Source organism: Carcharodon carcharias, chromosome 1, assembly GCF_017639515.1.
Source record: "Carcharodon carcharias isolate sCarCar2 chromosome 1, sCarCar2.pri, whole genome shotgun sequence".
In the NCBI taxonomy this organism is placed as follows: domain Eukaryota; kingdom Metazoa; phylum Chordata; class Chondrichthyes; order Lamniformes; family Lamnidae; genus Carcharodon; species Carcharodon carcharias.
Window position 1 is genome coordinate 247,173,293 of NC_054467.1, and position 25,933 is coordinate 247,199,225.

Below are 25,933 nucleotides of genomic sequence, written 5' to 3' on the forward strand. Positions count from 1 at the left end.
GGAATTGGATAAATGCAGTAAAAGGAAAAAAAATTGCAGTGCAGTGGGGAAGGAGCAGTAGAGGGGGACTAATTGGACAGCTCTGTCAAAGAGCTGGCACTGGCACGACAGGCTGAATGGTCTTCTCCAGCACCGAATGATTCTATGAGTCACTGGACGGAACAATTCCTTTCAACCTCAGGCCAAACTTATTCATTTGATACACATCATTGAATTCCGAGGTCATGTCCAAGTTAAAACAATTTGTTTACTTCTAAATTATTAGCACCATGCCACACAGATTTGGCTTTGCAGCTTGAGTTTAGTCATTGCTGAGTGCTTGGGTCTGTCCAATGAGGAGGTGTACAATCAGGGACTGCAGGTTGGACAAATTCCAAACCCTTGACTATCTTGCCCGTTTAATAGATGAAAGATAAACTGATTGAGCTATTGCTGAGCCCAGCACTCTGTACCTGTAGGAGTGCCAGATAATGATTCAATTCTATTTCAAAAGCCTCAGTTGAACATGTCTCCACCATATTCTCAGGCAGTGCACTCCAGAACCTAATCACTTGCTGCATGCAGAGGTTGCTCCTCATGTCATCATTGTTTCTTTTCCTAACTACCTTAAATTGGTGCCCTCTGATTCTTGATCCTTCCACCAATGGGAACAGTTTTTCTCCATCTACCCCATCCTGCCCCCTCATGATCTTGAACGCCTCTATCAAATCTCCTCTCAACCTTCTCTTCTCCAAGGGAAATAATCCCAGCTTTTCTAACCTTTCTATCTAAATGAAGCTCTCATTCCTGGAAATATTCTCATGAATCTTTTGTTCAGTCTCTCAAATGCCTTTACATCCTTCCTAAAGTGTTGTGCCCAGAACTGCTGCAAATATTCCAGTTGAGGCCGAATCAATGTTTTATACAGGCTTAACCTTACTTTTGTAATCTATTCATGGGCCAGGGAGAGAAATTATAGGAAAACAACAACAGAAATACCTGGAAAAACTCAGCAGAACAGTTCTGTTGAAGGGTCATGAGGACTCGAAATGTCAACTTTGTTCTTCTTCGCCGATGCTGCCAGACTTGCTGAGTTTTTCCAGGTATTTCTGTTTTTGTTTTGGATTTCCAGCATCCGCAGTTTTTTGTTTTTATCTCTGAGAGAAATTATAGGCCCTGGTGCTTCTCCTGTTTTGGGGCCCCTTATTCCACACACCCCTCCCAACCACCCCCTCCCAACACCTTTAACCCATCCCCTCAATCATGCATGATTTATTTCCCCTTTCAAGATTCTTGTAAAATGAAGGCACATTGTTGGCATCTGGTTAAAAATATCATCTGATATATATGCAGCGAGGGTCATTAATATTAAGAGCAGCAATGATATAATGCAGTGTTAGTTTGTGTGCGCCCTATAGGTGACCCCACTGTGACTATTAAACACACCAGAAATTTTACTTTAACAGCATCGTGCATATTGTTAATTTGACAGGAAAATATCTCATTGGTTATTTATAACACCGTCCAGATGATAACACTGATTTCAGTGACTGCCTCATTAACATGTTCTACACAGTGCACCATATGAACACAGTGAGAGTAAATTCATATTTGGGGTAGATTTAGTAATTCATATTTGTAATCCAGATAAACTGCACAAGATCTTTTCCTTTCCGTAGAACAAGTAAAAGATTTTGTCCTGCCTGGGTGCATGATAATATTCAATATAATTATTTCATGCAAGGGGTGTAATTGGATTCCATTTTATCAGTAATCTCACAGAGTAGAAAGGTCAAATGACTCCTGAGCAGCAAAGTGGAATGATTGATCAACATAGGTCTTCAGTGTCGGTGAGAAGCATTGCAGCCTTGAGGCATGTCTGTGTCACACAACTTTTAAGAGGCCAGAGGATAAAGACTGAATGGTTCATTTTGTATGTTTTCTTGATCAGCAAGTCTAAAGACTCTGCTGATTGCTGCTTCTCACTACAACATATTTCCAATTTCTACGATGCAACACAACTTAATCACGATATTTCAATGCCTCAAAAATCTTATGAGAGCCCCAAGGTAGAGTGGGATAATGGGTAAGTTGACAAAAGGACAAGATTGACGTCAATGGAACAGAATCATGTGCCGTGTAAGCCAGGTTACAGATTCACTATGAGCCCATTACACACTTCTGTCCTGGCAATTTCACCCCACAAAGCCTGCTCACAGTAAATTTCCATTAGCAACAAAGCAAACATAACTTCAGCCATGAATCAACTCTCTGTTTGCAAGATAATTACGCTGCAGTCCATGTGGTGTAAGCACATCCACAGTGCTGTTAGGAAGAGAGTTCCAGGGTTTTGACCCAGCAACAGTGAAGGAACGGTGATATATTTCCAAGTCAGGATGGTGAATGGCTTTGAGGTGGTGGTGTTCCTATGTGTCTGCTGACCCTGTCATTCTAGGTGGTAGGAGGTCATGGGTTTGGAAGATGCTGTCAAAGAAGCCTTGGTGAGTTGCTGCAGTGCATCTTGTAGATGATACACACTGCTGCTACTGTACATCGGTGGTGGAGGGAGTGAATGTTGAAGATGACAGAAGGAGTGCTAATCAAGTGGGCTGCTTTGCCCTGGATGATGTCAAACATCTTGAGTGATGTTGGAGCTGCACTCATCCAGCCAAGTGGAGAATATTCCATCACACTCCTGACTTGTGCCTTTTTGATGGTGGACAGGTTTTGGTGAGTCAGGAGGTGAGTTACTCACCACAGAATTCCTAGCCTCTGACCTGCTCTTGGAGCCACAGTATTTATATGGCTAGTCCAGTTCAGTTTCTGGTCAATGGTAACCCCCAGGATGTTACAGTGGGAAATTCAGTGATGGTAATGCCATTGAATGTCAAAGAGCGATGGTTAGATTCTCTTGTGTTGGAGATAGTCATTGCCTGGCATTTGTGTGGCGTAAATGTTACTTACCACTTATCAGCCTGAATATTGTCCAGGTTTCACTGCATATGGACATGGACTACTTCAGTATCTGAGGAGTCGCGAATGGTGATGAACTTTGTGCAATCATCAGCGAACATCCCCACTTCTGACCTTTTGATGGAAGGAAGATTCATTGATGAAACAGCTGAAGATGGCTGGGCCTACGACACTAACCTGAAGAACTCCTGCAGTGATGTCCTGGAACTGAGATGATTGACCTGCAATAACCATAACCATCTTCCTTTGTGCTAGGTATGACTCCAACAAGGGGGAAGTTTCCTCCTGATTGTCATTTGCTCCAGTTTTGCTAGGGCTCCTTGATGCCACACTCGGTCAAATGTGGCCTTGGTGTCAAGGGCAGTCACTCTCACCTCACCTCTGGAGTTCAGCTCTTTTGTCCATGTTTGGACCAAGGCTGTAATGAGGCCAGGAGCTGAGTGGCCCCAGCGGAACCCAAATTAAGTGTGGGTGAGCAGGTTATTGCTCAGTAAGTGCCGCTTGATAGTACTGTTGGCAAAACTTTTCATCACTTTGCTGATGATCGAGAGTAGACTGATGGGGCAGTAATTGGCCGGGTTGGATTTTTCCTGATTCTTGTGGACAGGACATGCCTGGGCTATTTTCCACATAGCCAGGTAAATGCCAGTGTTGTACTTGTCCTGGAACCGCTTGGTTAGAGGCGCGGCAAGTTCTGGAGCACAAGTCTTCAGTGCTACTGCCAGAATATTGACGGGGCCAATAACCTTTGCGTATCCAGTCCCTCCAGCCATTTTGTGATGCCACGTGATAGCTCTGCTCCTGTAACCCTTTAGAGTTGTACCCTTCATTTTTTATTGTCTTTCTGCAGTCTTCCTACCAAAATGATATACTTCACACTTCCCTGCATTCAATTTCATCTGACGCTTCTCCATCCATTCCACTCACTAGTCTATGCCCTTTTTAAGTTTTATACTATCCTCTTCATGATTCACAACACTTCCAAGTCTCGTATCATTCACTAATTTTGAAACTGCGCCCTGTACACCAAGGCCTAGGTCATTAATATAGCTCAGAAGGAGCAGCTGTCCTAACACTGATCCTTGAGAAGCATATTATGAACCTTCCATCAGTCTGAAAAACAACCATTCACCATTACCCTTTGCTTCCTGTCACTTAGCCAATTTCATATCCATGTTGCTAGTGTCCCTTTCATCCCATAAGTTCTAACTTCACTCACAAGCCTGTTGTGCTGCACTTTGTCAAATGCCTTTGTATAAGAGACACACCTTCTAGTATTACTACGTGGGCCCAAAAGATAAGAAGCAAAAAGGACATAATACAAAGTACAATTCAAAAACATTACGTTCAGTCAGATTCAGCTGACTAACTAAGCTGCAGGAAAGTTTTGATATTTACCTTCCGAGAGCCGACAGAAAATATTTGTCAAGTAGCTTATCAGCCTTGTAACCATTTACTTTCTATAATCTCAACCAATCATGTGAGACAATACAAAAACAGAATTGGCAATAGGCCATTGTGGGGAAAAAAATTACTTTAGTGTTCAGTGGACTCTCATTTGCATAGGTTTAGGTTTCTGCCTTGTTATCTTCCTCAACATTCTGGCAAACACACCACATTTAAAGAAATATTTTGGCATGAAGCTAGAGTGCTTTACTCTTTCCGAGATATCTTGTCTCTCTAAATATTATATTTTAATATCAACAGTTCAGGCAGGAAGGTAGCAGGAAGTGCAATCCTGATCCCATCTGTTAGCAGATTGTTGCCATCCTGCAACTCATTTTGAGGTAACGAGAATGCGAACCAGTTCCTGTCCGGGAAATATGTACCAGCTCCTTCTGTCAATTATTAATATAAATTATTAATAATCAAAGCCCTTTACTCTCCAGCGGACTCTCCTCCTTTAAGTCCCTGCTTGAAACCCAGCTGTTTGACTAAATTTTTGGTCTCCTGTCTGCATGTCTCATGCTTTGGCTCGGCACAAAGGTTATGCTTTGGAAAAAAAGGCTTGCACTTCTACAGCACCTTTCACAACCTCAGGATGTGCCAACGCACATTTCAGCCCTGAGCCAATGAAATGTTTTTGAAAGGTAGTCACTGTTGAAATGTTGGAAACACGGCAGTGACTTTGTCCACGTCAAGCTCCTACAAACAGCAACGTGTTAATGACCACATAATCCATCGGCTGCATTTTACACTCTCTGCCAGCTTGCCTGAAGGTGGGGGCGGAGGCTTGTAAAGTGCAGCATGTGGCCTGTCCACCAATGGCACTCTCACCCCCGACCTGTCTCCCATTTTACATGGGGTGGCGGCAACATCAGGTAACCTACCCACCCTTGGCCTAATAAGGCCCTTAAGTGGTCAATGAATGGTTACATAAGTGCCTCCTTCTGGCCCTTCCACTACCTTACCCCTGGCAGGTGGCCCAGCAGCTTTAACTGTGTGGGCTGTTGTTGGGCAAGAGAGAGGGGGACCTCCTTTGGGGAATCCCCTCCACCCATCAGAGGCACCCCTCCCCCCAAGATCACCCTTGCCGCTTAACGTCCCCTACAGCCGCTCAAACCCGGCCCCAGCTCTTGCTGGGGCCTACTTTCCAGGCCCCACGATACTCCACACATAGCTGAATCCGGCCTCCATAACCTCCTTTCCTTTGGATACTGCCTGTAGCCCCAGCAGTTGCCACCACATGAACCTGGTGCATCTGGGGCTACAGAGCTGCTGGATAATTGAATTGGCTGGCAGCCCTCTAATGCAGGACTTCCTCCCCAGATGGGGAGACGGGAGTCTTGCCCTCAAACAATTATGGCCCTGCCAAGCGTAAAGGCGCAAGGCAACCCACTTTTTCATGGGCAGGCACCCGAACGGCTTTTCAGCTGGTGAGGCTGTGGAGGTGGGGTGGGGGTGGTGGTGGTGGTGGTGGTGGTGGTGGGTGGGGGGCGGGGGGCGGGGGGGGGGGGTGAGGTGTGGTGCTGGCGTTGATGGGAGATACAGCACCCCGTAAAATCCAGGCCATTATCTTCACACATGTTCCCTAGACATTAACTTCACCCTTTCAGCAACTATCCAAGGCTGTTCACATCCTGGGTGTTGTATTTGACCCTGAACTGAGCTTTCAACTCCATGTTTTTGCATCATCACAATTGCCTGGTTCAATCTGCATAATATCGCCCAATTCCACCTTGCCTCTGTTCACCTGTCCTTGTCCTTCTAGATTGTAGTGGTCATGGGTTTGGAAGGTGCTGGTGAATTCTTGCAGTGCACCTTGTAGATGGTGTACACTGCTGCTACTATGCGTCAGTGGTGGAGGGGGTGAATGTGGTTGTAGTGCCAATCAAGTGGGGCTGCTTTGTCCTGGATGGTGTTGAGCTTCTTGAGTATTGTGGGAGCTGCACTCATCTAGGCCATTGGAGAGTATTCTATCACACTCTTGATTTGTGCCTTATGGACAGGCTTTGGGGAGTCAGGAGGTGAGTTACTCGTCGCCCGATTCCAAGCCTGTTCTGCTGTTTCCAACATCCACACTTGATCATCCACTCTCTGGAGGCAGTGCTATACGAACATAAGAAATAAGAGTAGGAATAGGCCACCTGGCTTCTTGAGCATTGTCTGTCATTCAATAAGATCATGGCTGATCTGATTGTGGGGTTAACTCCACTTTCCTGTCTTTCCACCATAACCTTGGGCTACCATTTAGATTAAAGATACTAGTTCAGGGCTTTGAATCTTGGGGGCAGATCGGAGACCCTTGGTCTTTTCGACCAGTGGTGGTCTTAAGTTATATATAAGATAGTAAATGTTATGGAAACAGAGAGCTATTCTAAAAATTAGGACATAACCACAGGTACAAACTAATGAGAGGTAACTTCCAAACAAAAAACAGGGGGTTATTCACTCAACGAGTGATCAACATTTGGAATAGACTTTTAAACAGAAGTGAAAGCCTTCAAAAACAGTTAATTGCCACAATGGGGGTCTACAGGATTTATCTGGACGCATGAACTAAGATGGGACAAATTCCCTTCCTCATGTGTACAAGAGAGATACAAAGGACTGGGTACAATAACAGGGGAAATGATCAAATGATTGGCCAGAACGAAAGTAATGTGGGAAACAAAAACAAAAGAGCTGATTTTTCTTAAAATGCAAAGCACCAGGAATTTGACAAACTGGGCAAGAGGACTAAAACAGAAAATTAAATTAGGATAGCTGGAAATCTTTAAATAAATGTCAAACGTTCCTTTAACTCTGCTGAAAAGGAATAATTCACATTCATGCCACAACCCCAGAACAGCATCCAGCCAAAAGATTGATTTTGAAATGTTGTCATCCCTTTTCGAAGAACATGGCATTGTTTACTTTGGAGAGGAGAAGGTTCAGGTGAGATAATATTAAAGTATTCAACGTTCTTTAAGGGCATAGATGAACTGAACCCTGAGGGTGTGACTAAAAAACTGTCTCGAGCTGAGAAGGGGAAAGTTTGGAAATAAGTACTTTGTGCAAAGAGGGATTGAATGGACAGGAAAGGTTCCCAGTAAGGGATTGGAAGGAGCGAGCTTGGAAAAAAAGCTAAGATATTGATTGATAGAGAAAAACATGTGCGTGTGCATATATATATGTATATATATATATATGTATATATGAGAGAAAGAGATAGAGAGATGATAGACAGGCAGGCAGACATACAACAAACAGACATGAGGAAATATGTCATGAGGACTCGAAACGTCAACTCTTTTCTTCTCCGCCGATGCTGCCAGACCTGCTGAGTTTTTCCAGGTAATTCTGTTTTTGTTTTTGATGAGGAAATATGTGCCTGAGCATGTTATTTTCATGGGATTGGCCTGAAGAGTTTTTCCTGATCTTGTAATTTTCTGTGAAACATGACACTTTTAAACTATGTTTTAGTATCAATGTGAAGCAGTTTTCACTTCCCTGTGATGTTAAAATTGGAATGTATACTACGAGTTATATTAGGAACCTGCCTTCCCATCACACTGGGAACTTAATAGCAAAGCCTGGCATCTGCAGTTTTGAACAATAACTCAAGGCACTTTACAGAATTATAAAGATTATTTCCAAATCTGAAGCAGGATCAAGAGTGAGTCACTCTGTTTGATGTGTTTAGTGTAAATGTAACCTTACGTCACCAATACATAACAATATCTTGCGTTTATACGGCGCATTAATGTAGTAAAACATCCCAAAACACTTCACAGGAGTTAAGTAAGAGAAACACTTTGATAAAGAACTAAAGCAGGAGTGTTGGCCAAAAGCCTAGTTCAAAAAGGTAGGTATTAAAGCAAGAGGGATATAGAAAGGTGAAGAGGTTCAGGGAGGAAATTCCAGAGCTTAGAGGTGAAACAGATGAAAGCATGGGCTATCAATAGTAGGGCAAAGGAAATCAGGGATGAGCAAAATGTTAGATTTGGAGGAATGTGGATTTCTCAGAACTAGTGACTTTCTCTGGGGACAGGAAGAAGCCATAGAGGGATTTGAGCATGATAATTACCCTTTTACATAGCTGTCTGCTAATACCAGCCTTCTAGAGATGGATTCAGTGTGTGTTGGCATCCTTTTGTATACATAAGGTGGCGGACACGCAGCAAATCCACTGGGGATGTGATTGTTTCACGTGGTGCACTTTTGCTAATGGCTGAAGAGAGCAAACTGTGAGAGGTAGGTTCTGCCACAACTGCCGCAGTTATCAGATGTTGTGGGCTGTTGATTTTGGTGTTGGCTCTGGCTGTAAAGCTGCTGGAGCTACTGATTGTCATAGTGGAGCATGCCGGCCCACAGGCAATAGCAGCTTTACCTTCTGTCATTGACTAGCTTCTCTCAGGCATGAAAATCTATGTTTAGGGCTTTCATGTTGTGCTTACAAGCATCCTTAACGTGGATTTTGGGTGTCCTACCGGTTTCCTGGCTCCAGCTACCTCACCATACAGAGAATTCTTAGGAATGCATCTGTCTTCCATCCTGTAAATGTGGCTGAGCCAGTGAAGTCCCGCCTTTGTTTAATGAGTGCTCAGCATACTTAGGAGATTTGCCTTTGAGAGAATAGTCACATTTGTGAATTTGTCCTTCCATGAGATTCCGAGAATGCACCATAAACAGCAAAGATTTATTTATTCATCCATGGGATGTGGGCGTTGCTGGCTAGGCCAGCATTTATTGCCCATCCTTAGTTGCCCTTATTCAGAGGGCATTTAAGAGCCAACCACATTGCTGTGGGTCTGGAGTCATATGTAGGCCAGACCAGGTAAGGATGGCAGGTTTCCTTCCCTAAAGGGCATTAGTGAACCAAGTGGGTTTTTACAACAATCAGCAATGGTTTCATGGTCATCATCAGACTTTCAACTCCAGATGTTTATTGAATTCAAATTTCACCATCTGCCATGGTGGGATTCAAGCCAGGGCCCCCAGAGTGTTACCCTGGGTCTCTGGATTACTAGCCCAGTGACAATGCCACTATGCCACCACTTCCTTTCTTAATAGCTGTAAGATGTCCATGGTTCACAGATTCACAACTGTATAACAAGGTGCTGAGAACATAGGCCTCATGAACCAGCATCTTGGTCCTAAGAGTCAGCACCTCTGTCACTTTTCCACACAATACTTGCAGCTGTACCAAGAGGAACAGTTACGACTAGGGTTCCAGAGAGACAGGCAAGTTCGGAAGATATAGTTTTCCTTCATTCCTTTCCAGGAAGTAATGCTGCTGGTAGTAAAGAAACATGCTCATTCTGGATCCCAAGTTCTCAGCCTATCACTATGACCCTACCTTGTCTCTCATGCTGGCCCTTACAGACCATTCCTCTAAGGTCCATGACCAGAAGAATAACTGTAATTCAAAAGCTTGGACAGCGCGTATTTTGTTTATTACCACTGGTTCTGGGAGCTGCAACGGATGCTTTGCAAAAATAGACTTGGAATTCTTCTACTGGGGTTTTGCATACATTATCTGGAAGGTACTGAGTCATAGTGTCTGTCTGCTGTTCTGGTGTCGAGTCAGGCAGGTTTACTTGTACCATTAGATGACAGCTGACAAGGTGTCTGATACACTTCAGCGATAGAAGGCTTGCAAGGGAATATCTAGCTGTGTACAAGTTGTTTCTTTTTTTAATGCAGATTATGATAATGAACCATTACACTTAAAAGGGTTAAAAAATAATACTTTTAGTTAATAGTCAAAAATTGCAACTTTGTACATGATGGCTCTGGAAAGACTTAAAATAGCAAGATATATTTTAGTAATCTTCCAAGAATCCTTAGATTCTGGAAAAGTCACAGAAGATTGGAAAACTGCCAATGTAACATCCTTACTCAAAAAGCGATGGAGAAAAGAAACAGGTAACTTAGCTTAACATCCGTCATTGGGAAAATGTTAGAGCCTATTATGAAGGGTATAATAACAGAACATTTAGAAATGCACAATATAATCAAGCAGAGTCAGCATGTCTTCATGAAGGGGAAATCATGCCTGACAAATTTATTAGAATTCTTTGAAGAGGAAACAAGCAGAACAGATAAAGGGGAACCAGTAGATGTAACATATTTGAATTTCCAATGGGCGTTCGACAAGGTACCGCACATTAGGCTCCTTAATGAGATAAGAGCCCATGGTGTTGGGGATAGCATATTAGCATGGATAGAGGATTGGCTATATAATATAATAGAAGACAGAGTTGGGATAAGGGGGAATTTTCAGGATGGAGTGTCACAGGGATCAGTGCTGGGGTCACAATTATTTACAATATATATTAATGACATGGATGAGGGAAATGAATGTACTATTGCCAAGTTTGCGGATGACACAAAAATAGGTGGGAAGGCAAGCGGTGAGGATGACACAAAGAGTCTTCAGAGGGATATAGACAGGTTAAGTGAGTGGGCAAAAACTTGGCAGATGGAATATAATGTGGGAAAATGTGAGGTTATGCACTTTGGCGGGAAGAATAGAGGAGCTGAATTTTATTTAAATGGAGAAAGACTGCAGAAAGCTGCAGCACAGAGGGATTTGGGAGTCCTTGTGCATGAATTCTATAAAGCTAACAAACAAGTTCAACAGGTAATAGGGAAGGCAAATGGATTATTGGCCTTTATTACAAAGGGAATGTAGTATAAGAATAGGAAAGTCTTGCTAAGACTAGACCACACCTAGAATATTGTGAACCCTTTTGATCCCCTTATCTAAGGAAGGATGTACTGCATTGGGGGCAGTCCAAAGAGGGTTCAATAGGCTAATCCCGGGTATGGAGGGATTTTCTTATGAAGAGAGGTTGAGTATGTTGGGCCTGTACTCATTAGAGTTTAGAAGAATGAGAGGTGATCTTATTGAAACATATAAGATTCTCAGGGGGCTTGACAGGGTAGATGCTGAGAGGTTGTCTTCCCTTGTGGGACAGTCTAGAACCAGGGAGCATAATCTCAGAGTAAGGGATGACCCATTTAAGACAGAGATGAGGAGGAATTTCTTCTTTTAGAGGGTAGTGAATCTGTGGAATTCTTTACCGCAGAGGGCCATAGAGGTGGTTAAGTATATTCAAAACAGATTTTTAATCAGTAAGGGAATCGAAGGTTGTGGGTTATCAAAGGCAGGAAAGTGGAGTTGTGGGCTATCAGAACAGCCATGATCTCACTGAATGGCGGAGCAGACTCAATGGGCCGAATAGCCTACTTCTGCTCCTACATCTTATGGTCTAATGGTCTTATGGTCCAATGTTTTGCAATTGTGCAGGGTAACTTTCTGCAAAATTTACCATTGGGTTATTTTGTATCATTGTTTGACAAATGATGACAGAGCAGAGATTTTCAGGCCAGCTATTCAATACCATGCACTCTAAACATAACTTGGGATCAGTGGCAAAGTACTCCAGTGGCTGTCATCATACCTGACACATGGGGAGATGATTGTGCTAACCACTGCAGCCCCAGGACATCGCTACTAAAGCTCCTCAAGGCAGAGTCATTGTCTCAAACATCTTCAGCCGCTTCATCAGTGACTTTTTGTCTAACATTAGGTCAGGTGTGGTGTTGCTAGTACGATGTTCAGAATCCTTCATAACTCCTTTGATAATGAAACATCCTGTTAATGCCATCAATAGTACATGGATAACATCCAGTCTCAGATTCTCATGACCAAGTAACATTTACACCACAGTGATGCCAGGTAATGACTGTAACACCAACACTAAAGAAGCTCAGCACCATGCCACTAAACTCAATATTCACTCCCTCCACTTCTGGTGAACTGTATGTACTATCTGGTGCCAGTATTGCCATAACTTACAAAGCTTCTTCAATAACCTCCCTCCCTAAACCCTCCCCCCACATCCAAAACTCTGCTACCAAGAACATGAATACCTTTATCAGTATGGGGGATATCATCCCTGCAGGTTCCCTTTCAGGTCACATACCATCATGACTTGGATATATTCTGCTGGTCCCTCATTTTTTCTGGGCCAATGCCCTGGAATTCCCTACCTAGCACTGTGGAGGCATTCTCAGCATAAGGACTGCAATTCAAGAAGGGACACAGCCAACCTTTCAGGGCAACTTGGGATAGTCAGTTGAGGTGGCCTTGCCAGCACCACTCACATCCTGATTTAAAACCAAACCATTAAAAGCATCCTGGAGTACCGGCCAATCTGACTCAGGTGTTAGGTTGTTGAATTAACCATAGAAGATTCACTTGGCCCCAAAGATTTATTGCCACTTCAACACAAAGAGACCTCTTTTTCATTCTCTCACGGGATGCGAGCATCGCTGCCAAAGCCAGCATTTGTTGCCCGTCTCTAATTGCCCTTAAGAAGGTACCACCTTCTTGAACCATTTCAGTCGTTGTGGTGTAGGTACAATGCAGTGAGGCAGTTCTAGGTTTTTGACCCAATGACAGTAAAAGAAGAGTGATGTAGTCGGGATGGTATGTTTCTTGGATGGGAATTTGGAGGTGGTGCTGTTCCCATGCATCTCTTTGTTCTTCTTGAGTTAGAGGTCACAGATTTGGAAGGTGTCATTGAAGGAGACTTGGTGAGTTGCTGCAGTGTATTTTGTAGGGATATAATGAGCAGCACAAGTCATTGCCAATGTCATCTTTATGGCAGCATGAACACACAACATATCCCATTTTTTTGTTTTTGTTTCAGCAATTCTTGCTTTTGTTTCCGATTTCCAACATCTGTAGTATTTTGTTTTTATTCCCACTGTGCATCAGTGATGGAGGAAGTAAATATTTATTTTGGCGGATGGGGTTCTGATTAACCAGGCTGCTTTGTCCAAGATTGTGTCAAGCTTCTTGAATGTTGTCAGAGCTGCCCGCATTGAGGCAAGTGGAGAATATTCCATCACACTCCTGACTTGGGCAAATTGCTTACCTTCTGCTCTGAAAGGTGAATGGTCACTAGTTGGCCATTAGAGAACTGACAACTTGTTCAGTGGCCGGTAATAATGAGCAGCGCAACTTATTGCCAATGTCATCTTTATGGCAGCATGAACACACAACATATCCCATTTTTTTTGTTTTTGTTTCAGATTTCCAGCATCCATAGTATTTTGTTTTTATCCTTTTTATGGTATTCTTTCATGGGATGTGGGCATCATTGACAAGGCCAGCATTTGTTGCCCATCCCTAATCACCCTTGAACAGAGTGGCCTGCTAGACCATTTCAGAGGGCAGTTAAGAGTCAGCCACATTGCTGTGGAACTGGAGTCACAGGTAGGCCAGGCTAGGAAGGAATGGCAGATTTCCTTCCCTTTAGCAAATATTCTCTTATACCCGCAATACCCCCCTCCACACTCAATTACTGGCATCTGGTCAGTCTGGTGGCCAGTACTCCAGGACACTTCTGATCATTTATTAACATTTGTACTCAGGATGTAGGTTATTCTAGTAATGCAACCTTTACTGATTATCCCTAAGTGCCCTGAAAGCTTGGTGGTATTTTTTACTTTGAACAACAGTCCTGTTGTGACAAACACTGGAGAGGCAATAGGCAAGGTAGCTTTGAGGTGCCAGCTCATCTTGAATACTCTTGGGGGAGATGTCCTGGGTTTGAATCGCCCACCATGGCAAACAGTGGAATTTGAATTCAATAAATATCTGGAATTAAATGTCTGATGGTGACCATGAAACCATTGCTGATTGTCGTAAAAACCCATCTGGTTCACTAACCTCTAGGGAAGGAAATCTGATGTCCTTACCTGGTCTGGCCTATGTGTGACTCCAGACCCACAGCCATGTGGTTAATTCTTAAAAAATGTCCTCTGAGCAAGGGCTGTCAGGGATGGGCAACTGCTGGCCTAGTGGGTGATGCCCACATCCCACAAACAAATATTAAAATAAAATTCAATTTAAAAAATCTGGAATTAAAAGTCTGATGATGAACATGAAACCACTGTTGATTGTTGTAAAAACCCACCTGGTTCACTAATGCCCTTTAGGGAAGGAAATCTGCTGCCCTTACCTGGTCTGACCTACATGTGACTCCAGACCCACACCCTCTTAAATCCCCACTGAACAAGGGCAATTAAGGATGGGCAATAAATGCTGGCCTAGCCACAGATGCCCACATCCCATGAATCAATAAAAAAGCACATCCAAGAAGACAGAGATTATTCTTAGCAATTCCATCTGGAGGGAATAAATTCACACTCAGGCTCTATCAGCCATTACAATTGAATATGTTACTTGCGTTGGTTCTTGCATCAAGTGCTGATAGGGAACTAGTGACAGCAACAAGAACATTGTCTACTTCTCAGTATCGATCGCCTGGACAATATCTTATGCTAGAGGTGTCTAGGAAGAAAGAAATCCATTAAAGTGCAAAGGTAAACATACATTTCAAAAATAATTGCAACTTTCTCTGTAAAATGATAGAAACAAGGTTCACTGGCATTGGTACAAAAGTGAAATACTGCGGATGCTGGAACTTAAGGAGAAAACCACAGAAATGTTGGAAGTCCTCAGCATCGATGGAGAGAGCAACCAAGTTAAGGTTTCATCAGAATGAGTAGCAGTGCTAATTTTTGTTGTACTGTATTATGTAGCCCAACTCCAATTGCTGTTACAGCAACATTAAATTATTGTTGCCAATGTACTGCTGGAGGTTTCATCACATGACTTGCCTCTACACTCCTGCCAACACATTCATCCTTGTCTTCCTATACCAATTGAAAGCAGAAAGATTCATTACTCAGTTGGATAATGCTTGACTGTCAACTAAAAAACCATGTCTCCCCATTTTCAATATTTGCATATCTGGTAAAGAGAAAATTTAAAAGAAATTGACAAAGATGTCCCAATGAATTTTCTCCAGGGTTGCACACAGCTATGTCCTGGAGACTGATCTTCGATTCCTGGGGACTCCAGGCCAATCCTGAAGGGTAAATAACTGACTAAAAGGCTTATGTTTTTACTTGTTAGGTTTTGAGAATAAAATCATTTTTAATCCCTTCCTAGACTTGATGGCTTTGCCCTTGGTTTGGGTAATGAGGACTTGTAATGAACTGCAATTAGTTGGATAGGCACGAATTGCCGAATGGATCAATCCAACTCTTAGGTGTACAAAACAAAAACAGAATTACCTGGAAAAACTCAACAGGTCTGGCAGCATCGGCCGAGAAGAGTTGACGTTTCGAGTCCTCATGACCCTTCCACAGAACTGAGCGAATATAAGGAGAGGGGTGAAATATAAGCTGGTTTAAGGTGGGAGGGAGGGGGTCCGGGGAGTGGGAGAAGTTGGGGGGGTCGTGGTGTGGTTGTAGGGACAAGCAAGCAGTGATAGGAGCAGATAATCAAAAGATGTCACAGACAAAAGAACAAAAGAACACAGAGGTGTTGAAGGTAGTGATATTATCTAAACGAATGTGCTAATTAAGACTGGATGGCAGGGCACTCAAGGTACAGCTCTAGTGGGATGTGGGGTGGAAAGTCTAGCAGGACATAAAAGATTGAAAAATAATGGAAATAGGTGGGAAAAGAAAAATCTGTATAAATTATTGGAAAAAACAAAAGGAAGGGGGAAGAAACAGAAAGGGGGTGGGGATGGAGGAGGGAGTTCAAGACCTAAAGTCTTCAATATTCAGTCCAGAAGGCTGTAAAGTGCCTAGTTGGAAGATGAGGTGCTGTTCCTCCAGTTTGCGTTGGGCTTCACTGGAACAATGCAGCAAGCCAAGGACAGACATGTGGGCAAGAGAGCAGGGTGGAGTGTTAAAATGGCAAGTGACAGGGAGGTTTGGGTCATTCTTGCGGACAGACCGCAGTTGTTCTGCAAAGCGGTCTCCTCTACATTGGAGACACCAAACGTAAACTGGGCGACCGCTTTGCAGAACACCTGCGGTCTGTCCGCAAGAATGACCCAAACCTCCCTGTCGCTTGCCATTTTAACACTCCACCCTGCTCTCTTGCCCACATGTCTGTCCTTGGCTTGCTGCATTGTTCCAGTGAAGCCCAATGCAAACTGGAGGAACAGCACCTCATCTTCCAACTAGGCACTTTACAGCCTTCTGGACTGAATATTGAAGACTTTAGGTCTTGAACACCCTCCTCCATCCCCACCCCCTTTCTGTTTCTTCCCCCTTCCTTTTGTTTTTTCCAATAATTTATATAGATTTTTCTTTTCCCACCTATTTCCATTATTTTTAAATCTTTTATGCCCCCACCCCCACTAGAGCTATACCTTGAGTGCCCTACCATCCATTCTTAATTAGCACATTCGTTTAGATAATATCACCACCTTCAACACCTCTGTGTTCTTTTGTTCTTTTGTCTGTGACATCTTTTGATTATCTGCTCCTATCACTGCTTGCTTGTCCCTACAACCACACAACACCCCCCCCCCCCCAACTTCTCTCCCCATCCCCACACCCACCCTCCCACCTTAAACAAGCTTATATTTCACCCCTCTCATATTCGCATATTCGCTCAGTTCTGTTGAAAGGTCATGAGGACTCGAAACGTCAACTCTTTTCTTCTCGGCAGATGCTGCCGGACCTGCTGAGTTTTTCCAGGTAATTCTGTTTTTATTTTGGATTTCCAGCATCCGCAGTTTTTTGTTTTTATCTCTTTTTTTTTCAACTCTTAGGTGTGTTCAACTTGTACTCTTGTTCAGACCATCACCAGCCACCGGTGGTCCAGTCAGAGACGTGGGAACCTCATACGAGCTTTCTTCCAAAACCCTGATCGTTTCGATGATAAAATGAGTGTGTTTTGAAGCAGGACAGTTTTCAAATCATTTCGCCAGCGAAAAGGGCACGCCAGAAGAAGCACTTGAAGTTTTTTTTTCGGAATAGCGGGGGCTGTTGACATTCTCAAGACTTGAGGTTGAAGTAACTCGAAGCAGCCACCCAATCGTTCAGAAAACAGTCAGAGAGAGTGACAGTTTATTGGATATGGAACCACTCTACTGGAAAAGCAGAGCCGATCATTACTGACATTTAGGGCTCGGGTGAAACATGCGCGTTTCATACTTAAAAATAGACATAAAAACGATGTTTTTTTAAAAAAAAAATCTTTGCAGCTACATATTTCGAAACTTCCAGATTTTGAAACGAAGGCGTTATTGGATAGTCCAACATTTTACTTTGCGGAAATCTGATTTTTTTTCTCACAAATCCAGATTTTTTGAAAAAAGTATATATATATTTAAAAACCCGCATGCCATTGCTTTACACGACTTATGGGGGTGTGGTGTGGGGGGGTGGTGGGGGTTACATGTTGTATATCAGTCTTCTTACTGCAAATCCTCAGTGTATGATGGATCTGTGGGGACGCGAACAGATTGCTGGCCGCCGGCACATTTTAAGTGCATCGTCTCTTCTCTGGCCCCCAGCACATTTTTTATGATATAAGTGGATCGTCCCTTCTTATCACCTCCCCACTACCCCACCGGCACCTACCAACCTCTACAGCTCCCCCCCCCCAAAAAAAAAACACTTTCTCTGAACCTTTTCCTTGTTGTTACCTTAAAATGAGAGTGAGAGAGAGAAACGATGAAGTTTCGCATTTGAGCGCCGAATTTAACAACTCCGGACAACATACCTCCCGTAACAACAAAAAAAATAGCTGGAAAAACTCAGCAGGTCTGGCAGCATCTGCGGAGAGGGGACACAGTTAACGTGTCGAGTCCGAACTGAGTAAACATTCCTTCCAGGCCGCCTCCCTGAAGCGCACCGTCCCCTCAATGGCCAGAGGGAGAGATGTAAGGTCTCAGCTCACTGGGTTCAGAATGAAACCCTTCTCCCAGATCGCTTGGAGCGAAATGAAGGAGGTGGAGAGGGAGGTGGGGGGTGGAATTTGATCATTTTTTTTCTCTCTGTCATGACGTGGATTTTTCTTTTTTTCAAGTGAAATGAACGAGTTTGGTTGGAAAGTAAAAAAAAAAGGGAAATCGGCACATGAGAATTGCTTCTGAGTTCAGGAACTTTTCGCTGCGGTGCCGACGGGTTTCGAAGGGGTGAGGGAGGGAGGGAGGCGTTTTGCTGCTGCTGGTGGTGGTGGGGTGGCGGGGGGGGGGGTGGGGTTTGTTTTTTTTTTGGTTTCGATGCCCTTGAGTGGGCTGTAATGGTGATCGGACACCCTCAGGAGGCGGCTGTCATCTGTCAGACCCACATATATTTATAGGAATGCGTCTGGGAGAAGAGGGAGCCGAGCTGCTTCTGGAGTTTCACAGGGATGTGTGTTGTCTTTTTTTTGAGCATACTGAAATCGGGCGAGGAAAGGAGGTCAGTGGCAACCTCACTCTGACACTGGACTTCAAACATCCACCCCACCCCTCCCCGTGATCTGCATTATTTGATTTCGGAACCCTCTTATGCATCAGGGAGCACTGGGATTTTCTGAGAAGGGGGGGTGGTGGGAGGGGGGCATTAATCTGGCTGTGGGAATGCCCCCGGATCTTTGTGTGGTTGGATGTGTGAGTGTGTGCCTACACTAGCAAATACTGGGAGCCTGGGTCAAGGCAAAGCCGGAGGGATGGTGAGCCTGGCGAACTGGTCCTGAGTTCCAAAGCGCCCTCGGACTACTCGCTGAATGGACCTGCTGGGCATCGCTGCTTCCATGGTGCAGAGCGAGTCAGGATGGTTCTCCACGCCGAGCCCATCCTGCTCAGTTACCGCTCCCTGGACAACGCCGAGAGCCTCCGCCACTGGCAGGAGCTGCCGCTCTTCCCCAGCGAGGGGAGCTCTTCCCCGAGGCTGGGGGACGGGGCAGAGCCGCTCACCGCCAACACCAGCAACTCCACCGACTGCGGAGAGGAGATCCTGCTGTACGGGGACGTGGAGAAAGTTATCATCGGCATCATGCTCTCCATCATCACTCTGTGGACCATCGCAGGCAACTCGCTGGTCATCATCTCGGTCTGCATCGTCAAGAAGCTCCGGCAGCCCTCCAACTACCTGGTGGTCTCCCTGGCTGCGGCCGACCTCTCGGTGGCCTTGGCCGTGATGCCCTTTGTGATCATCACCGATCTGGTGGGGGGAGAGTGGCTCTTTGGTAAAGTTTTCTGTAACGTTTTCATCGCCATGGATGTAATGTGCTGCACAGCTTCAATCATGACCTTGTGTGTGATCAGTGTAGACAGGTGAGTCCCTATCTCTAACACCTAACATTGACAAGAACACATGTAGGTATATATATATATATATATATATTGACAAGCACACACAGCAAAAGCCTTGACCAGTCACAGGGCTATACCATCTCTTACGATCGAGTGAGCACACTGACTATGCTGACCAGTACCAACTTTAACAATACCTTTAACATAGCCAAATGACCCCATTGCTGTTTCAGTCAGGCCCCTGGCTGGAATAGGAAGCTTTAAGGGCACTGACCAGAGATGTGGTCAAGGCTTTGGTTTCAAGGATGGTTTTAAAGATGGAGTGAGGTGAAAGGGGACTGTGCACCACAAGAGGTATAAGCCCTCATTCCCTACATAGACTGAACCTCTCCGCCTGATTGTTGTTGCTTTATGTGCAGCCACCACTTAAATATCTCACAGCAAACTGCACCAAACTCAATCTAAAGCAGTTCCTGTTTTCATATTCTGGTATGCTCCACACTGGCTTATCATTCTAGAGTATATATATGAGAGTATATATATATATATATACTCTCATATATATACTCTAGAATGAGTATGTTGAAGGGTCATGAGGACTCGAAACGTCAACTCTTTTCTTCTCCGCCGATGCTGCCAGACCTGCTGAGTTTTTCCAGGTAATTCTGTTTTTGTTTTGGATTTCCAGCATCTGCAGTTTTTTGTTTTTATCTATATATGAGAGTATATGTGTCAGAGTATATATGACAGTAGATATGAGTATGTATGAGAGTGTATGAGGGATTACAGAGGACTGAGAAAGTCAGTGGAAATCATCTTTATGATAAATTCTATATATATTCTGTGTATGTTATTTGAAATATTCTGAGTGTGGGAACAGTTACTTTTGAACAGGAAGAAACCCTTTTTTAATAGCTGAATATTCCACTTGCAGCTTTATCGTCTGCATAAAGCATTCGGAATCTTAGAGATGAGGCAGGGATGATAGCTGTACAATGGACTGGACTCTGTGAAATCAGGGTTTTGCTCCTTGTTTGATCTTTCTAAGACTTCCTGTGAAGCCAGGAGCCGTCAGGGTGAAACTTGTCAACTGTCTTATAACTGCTGGCTGCTGCACTCTGTTGCTATGACACTAAACACCGTATATACAAAAAAACACATTCAATTCCTTTAAATGTCACACTTATGGTTTCAAATCTGCTTTTTTTTTGAGGTGTCAGCCATGACTCGGTCGGTAACACTCTCATTTCCGAGTCAGAAGGTTACAGGGGTCAAGTCCTCTTCCAGAGACCTGAGCACATAATCCAGGCTGACATTTCAGTGCAGTACTGAGAGGGTGCTGCACTGTCTGGGGAGCCAACTTTTGGATGAGACACTAAACCAAGATCCACTGTGCCCTCTCAGGTGCAGATTTCCCTGGTGTCCTGGTCAGTCATTATCTGTTGACCAAGATAACTAAAAACAGACCAATTCAGCATCATCTCATTGCTGACCGAAAACTGACTCCTACATTTTTCTACATTACAACAATGACAACAGTTCAAAAGTATTTGATTGGTTGTACAGCATTTTGGAAAATCCTGCAAAAATGAAAAAAGGGTTGCATTTCTATAGCGCCTTTCACAACCTCAGTACTTCCAAAGTGCTTGACAGCCAATGATGAATTTCTAAAGTCTAGTGAATGCTGTAATGCCGGACATACAGCAGCCAATTTGTGCACAGCAAGCACATTGTGATAATGACCAGCTCTTCTGTTTTTGATAAAAGCAAAAAACTGCGGATGCTGGAAATCCAAAACAAAAACAAAAATACCTGGAAAAACTCAGCAGGTCTGGCAGCATCTGTGGAGAGGAACACAGTTAATGTTTTGAATCTACATGACTCCTCAACAGTTTTGTTGAAGAGTCATGCGGACTCATAACGTTAACTGTGTTCCTCTCCACAGATGCTGCCAGATCAGCTGAGTTTTTCCAGGTATTTTTGTTTTTGCTTCTGTTTTTGATGTTAGTTGAGGGAACTTTTCCTGCTTTTCTTTGGAGCATTTCCCTGGGAATCTTTTACATCCACCTGAAAAAGTAGATGGCCAGTTTAATGCCAGCGCCTCTGACAGTGCAGCACTTCTTCAGTACCGCACTGGAGTGGCAGCCTAGATTTTTGTGTTCAAGCCTTGTATAACTTTTCAACACCGATGTGAGAGAGCTACCCACTGAGCCACAGCTGACACTTACATTTATTTCTAGCAAATTTGCTCCATTCTATTTGCCACATTTGATTGATTTGTTCAATTTAATTCGTGACCCTGATAGTATTTGTGTGTCAGATAACATTGCACATCTAATGTTATAAAAACATGTACATTCTTACTCACCATGCATGTATATATAGCTGGCGGGCATAATCTAAGAGTTAAAGCTATACCATTTAGGAATGAAAGCAGGAGATGCTTGTTAAAAAGAAAATGAAAAAGGCTCACGACCAGTGGGTGTTTCAAGGTGCTTTACAGCCAATGAAGTACTTTTTTTTGAAGTGTAGTCACTATTGTAATGCAGGAAATGTGGCCTTTCCAAGTCACTCACCACCTTAACTTGGAAATATATCGCTGTTCCCTCACTATCGCAGGGTCAAAATCCTGGAACTCCCTCCCTAACAGCATTTTGGGTGTACCTACACCACATGGACTCCAGTGGCTCAAGAAGGCAACTCACCACCACCTTTTCAAGGGCAACTAGGGATGGGCAATAAATGCTGGTCCAGCCAGCGAGGCCCACTTCTTGTAAATAAATTTTAAAAATCTCACTTTATGTGAAGCAAACTCTCACAAACGTCAATGTGATAATGACCAGACAATCTGTTTTTGTAAGGTTTTTGAGGGATAAATATTGGCCAGGACACTGGGGATAACTCCCCTGCTCTTCTTCAAAACAGTGCCATGGGACCTTTTACATCTGCCAGAGGGGGCGTGGGGCCTCAGCTTAACATCTCATCTGAAAAACGGCATCTCTGACAGTGCAGCACTCTCTCAGCATTGCAGTGGAGTGCCAGCCTTGTCAGCTCAAAGGGTAGTGGAATGTTCTCCCCAAAAAGTTGTAGATACTAGGACAATATAAGTTTCCACGACCTGGATAGATTTTTGTGATGTAAGGATGTTAGGGGATATGGAATGGAGGTAGATAAATGGAAAAAGTATAGGTCATCCATCATCTAACTAAATGGCAGAGCAGCTTAACTAGATGGAAGGACTTAGTCCTGTTTCTGTATTCCTGGTCTGTATGGCTCAGTTCAACAGCAGACTCTGCATTCACTACTGATTCATTTTGGTGGTTGTTTCCAGTGACAAATTTTGATGTGACTTGTGTTACTAAGTGTTCACATAACTCAAAAGAGAGATTTACATTATAACTTTTATCACAGAACATAGCATTATACAGCACAAAGGAAGAACATTTACACTGACTTTTTGAAAGAGCTATCCAATTAGTCCCACTGATCTGCTCTTTCCACATAGCCCGGCAAATCTTTTCCCTTTACAGAATACATTTAATTCCTTTTTGAAAGTTGCTAATGAATCTGCTTCCACCACCCTTTCAGGCAGCACATTCCTAGGTAATAGCAATCTGCCATCTTTAAAAATTCTCATCTCCCCTCTAGTTCATTTGCCAATTATCTTAATCCTTTGTCCTATCATTGCTGACCCTTCTGTGAGTGAAAGCAATAATAAAATTGCAAAATAAAAGCAAAATACTGCAGGTGCTGGAAATCTGAAATAAAGCCGGGGTGGGGGTGCTGTGTATAGTGTGGGGGGAGGTGAAGAAGAGTCATATTCGACATGAAATGCTAACTCCGTTACTCTTGCCACAGATGCTCCCAGGTCTGCTGAGTAGTTCCAGCACTTTCTGTTTTTATTATATACCTCTCCTGGTTTTGAACACCTCCTCTTAACCTTCTCTGCTCTAAGCCGAAGAATCCGAGCTTCTCTAGTCTCTCCACATTACTGAAATCCCTCAACCCTGATATAATTATGTCTTGTAATCTTGTAAGCAACAGTATATCTTTATAATCGATATATGGTTTCAAATCAAAAGAGTACAAAGAGCTGTGGCTATCTTAGGTAATTAATTTCCACCAATTGTTGAAATCATTTTCTTTGAGAAGAAAGCAATCTTTAAACATTTGTGGCTGTGGTAGCCCAGTGCTTTGGATACTGGACTAGCAACCCAAGGGGATTAAGTTCACAATCCTGCTATGTCCCAGTTGTGAAACTGAATGCGACAGATCTGCTTGTTTGTGCCCTGGCCCAAGAAAATAGTCACACCACCTGTAGGTTGTGATGAAAACCCAATTGGTTCATCTTGTCCTTCAGAGCAGGGAAGCCTGCTCGCCCCTCCTAGGCCTAGTCCACACAAGACTCTGCGGTTGAGTCTTAATGAACTCAGGGCAGCTCAGGATGGGTAATTACTGCTGCCTTGTCAATGTTGCCCACATCCCAAGAGAAAAAAAAGTGAAAAAAGGTGTTGATGATTGCCTCTTTTGGAAAGCTGTCTTTCTGGATACTGGAAAAGTGCTAATGTAAACCCCCCCCCCCCCCCACCCCCGTTTAAGAAGGGAGTGAAGCAAAAGACGGGAAATTACAGGCTGATTAGCCTGACCTCAGTCATTGGTAAGATTTTAGAGTCCATTATTAAGGATGAGATTTCAGAATACTTGGAAGTGCTTGGTAAAATAGGGCAAAGTCAGCATGGTTTCATCAAGGGGAGGTCATGCCTGACAAATCTGTTAGAATTCTTTGAGGAGGTAACGAGTAGGTTAAACAAAGGAGAGCCAATGGATGTTATCTACTTGGACTTCCAGAAGGCCTTTGACAAGGTGCTGCACAGGAGGCTGCTCAGTAAGATAAGAGCCCATGGTGTTAGAGGCAAGGTACTAGCATGGATAGAAGATTGGCAGGAGGCAGAGAGTGGGGATAAGGGGGTCCTTCTCAGGATGGCGGCCGGTGACTAGTGGACTTCCGCAGGGGTCAGTGTTGGGACCACAACTTTTCACTTTATACATTAATGATCTAGATGAAGGAACTGAAGGCATCCTGGCTAAGTTTGCAGATGATACAAAGATAGGTGGAGGGATAGGTAGTATTGAGGAGGCGGGGAGGCTGCAGAAGGATTTGGACAGGTTAGGAGAATGGGCAAAGAAGTGGCAGATGGAATACAATGTGGGGAAGTGTGAGGTCATGCACTTTGGTAGGAAGAATAGAGGCAAAGACTATTTTCTAAATGGGGAGAGAATTCAGAAATCTGGAGTGCAAACGGACTTGGGAGTCCTAGTCCAGGATTCTCTTAAGGTTAACTTGCAGGTTGAGTCGGTAGTTAAGAAGACAAATGCAATGTTGGCATTTATTTCGAGAGGACTAGAATATAAAAGCAGGGATGTGCTGCTGAGGCTTTATAAAGCTCTGGTCAGACCACATTTAGAATATTGGAGCAATTTTGGGCCCCGTATCTCAGGAAGGATATGCTGGCCCTGGAGAGGGTCCAGAGGAGGTTCACGAGAATGATCCCAGGAATGAAAGGCCTAATATATGAGGAACGTTTGAGGACGCTGGGTCTATACTCGATGAAGTTTAGAAGGATGAGGGGGGATCTGATTGAAACTTACAGAATACTGAAAGGCCTGGATAGAGTGGACGTGGGGAAGATGTTTCCATTAGTAGGAGAGACTAGGACCCGAGAGCACAGCCTCAGAGTAAAGGGAAGACCTTTTAGAACAGAGATGAGGAGAAACTTCTTTAGCCAGAGAGTGGTGAATCTATGGAATTCATTGCCACAGAAGGCTGTGGAGGCCAGGTCATTGAGTGTATTTAAGACTGAGATAGATAGGTTCTTGATTGGTAAGGGGATCAAAGGTTACGGGGAGAAGGCGGGAGAATGGGATTGAGAAACTTATCAGCCATGATTGAATGGCGGAGCAGGCTCGATGGGCCAAATGGGCTAATTTCTGCTCCTATGTCTTATGGTCTAATGGATGTCAGGCAGCTGGGAATCAATTCAGTTCATAGTCATTTGCCCTGGGTTTGATGTCACCTTTCAGCCACTTCCTTGAAGTGAATTTGCCCTTCTAATATCCAGAGCCAGGGGACATAATTCTAAAATCACAGAGTTAGACCATTTAGGAGTAAACTCAGGAATCAGTTTTCTTTACACAGAGGGTAGTGGAAATCTGGATCTCCCTCCCCTATAGGGCCACCAATGCTGTGGCATCAATAAAAATTTTCATCACGTTTTGAATTGCATGCTTTAGCTGAGCTCTCTCACATTGCTGCCCTCAGTAACTCTTGTCAGCCAGTTGCTTCAAGGACATCATCAGTCCACTCTAGATTTCTTACTTGCAAGCATGGTTGTTAAAGCTTCTGTGTAACTGAATTAAACAAGCTC

General features: G+C 43.7%; 1 protein-coding gene across 1 annotated transcript in view; it reads left to right on the top strand.

The window, feature by feature from the left end:
- Positions 1 to 18,816: 18,816 nt before the first annotated feature.
- LOC121281218 (5-hydroxytryptamine receptor 7-like) overlaps positions 18,817 to 25,933 on the top strand; it is a 38,604-nt gene continuing 31,487 nt past the window's right edge. Inside the window, exon 1 of the mRNA XM_041194010.1 lies at positions 18,817 to 19,529. Within this exon, the coding sequence (XP_041049944.1) occupies positions 19,027 to 19,529 (503 nt within the window). The 5' untranslated portion in view covers positions 18,817 to 19,026. The remainder of the gene's footprint in view (positions 19,530 to 25,933) is intronic.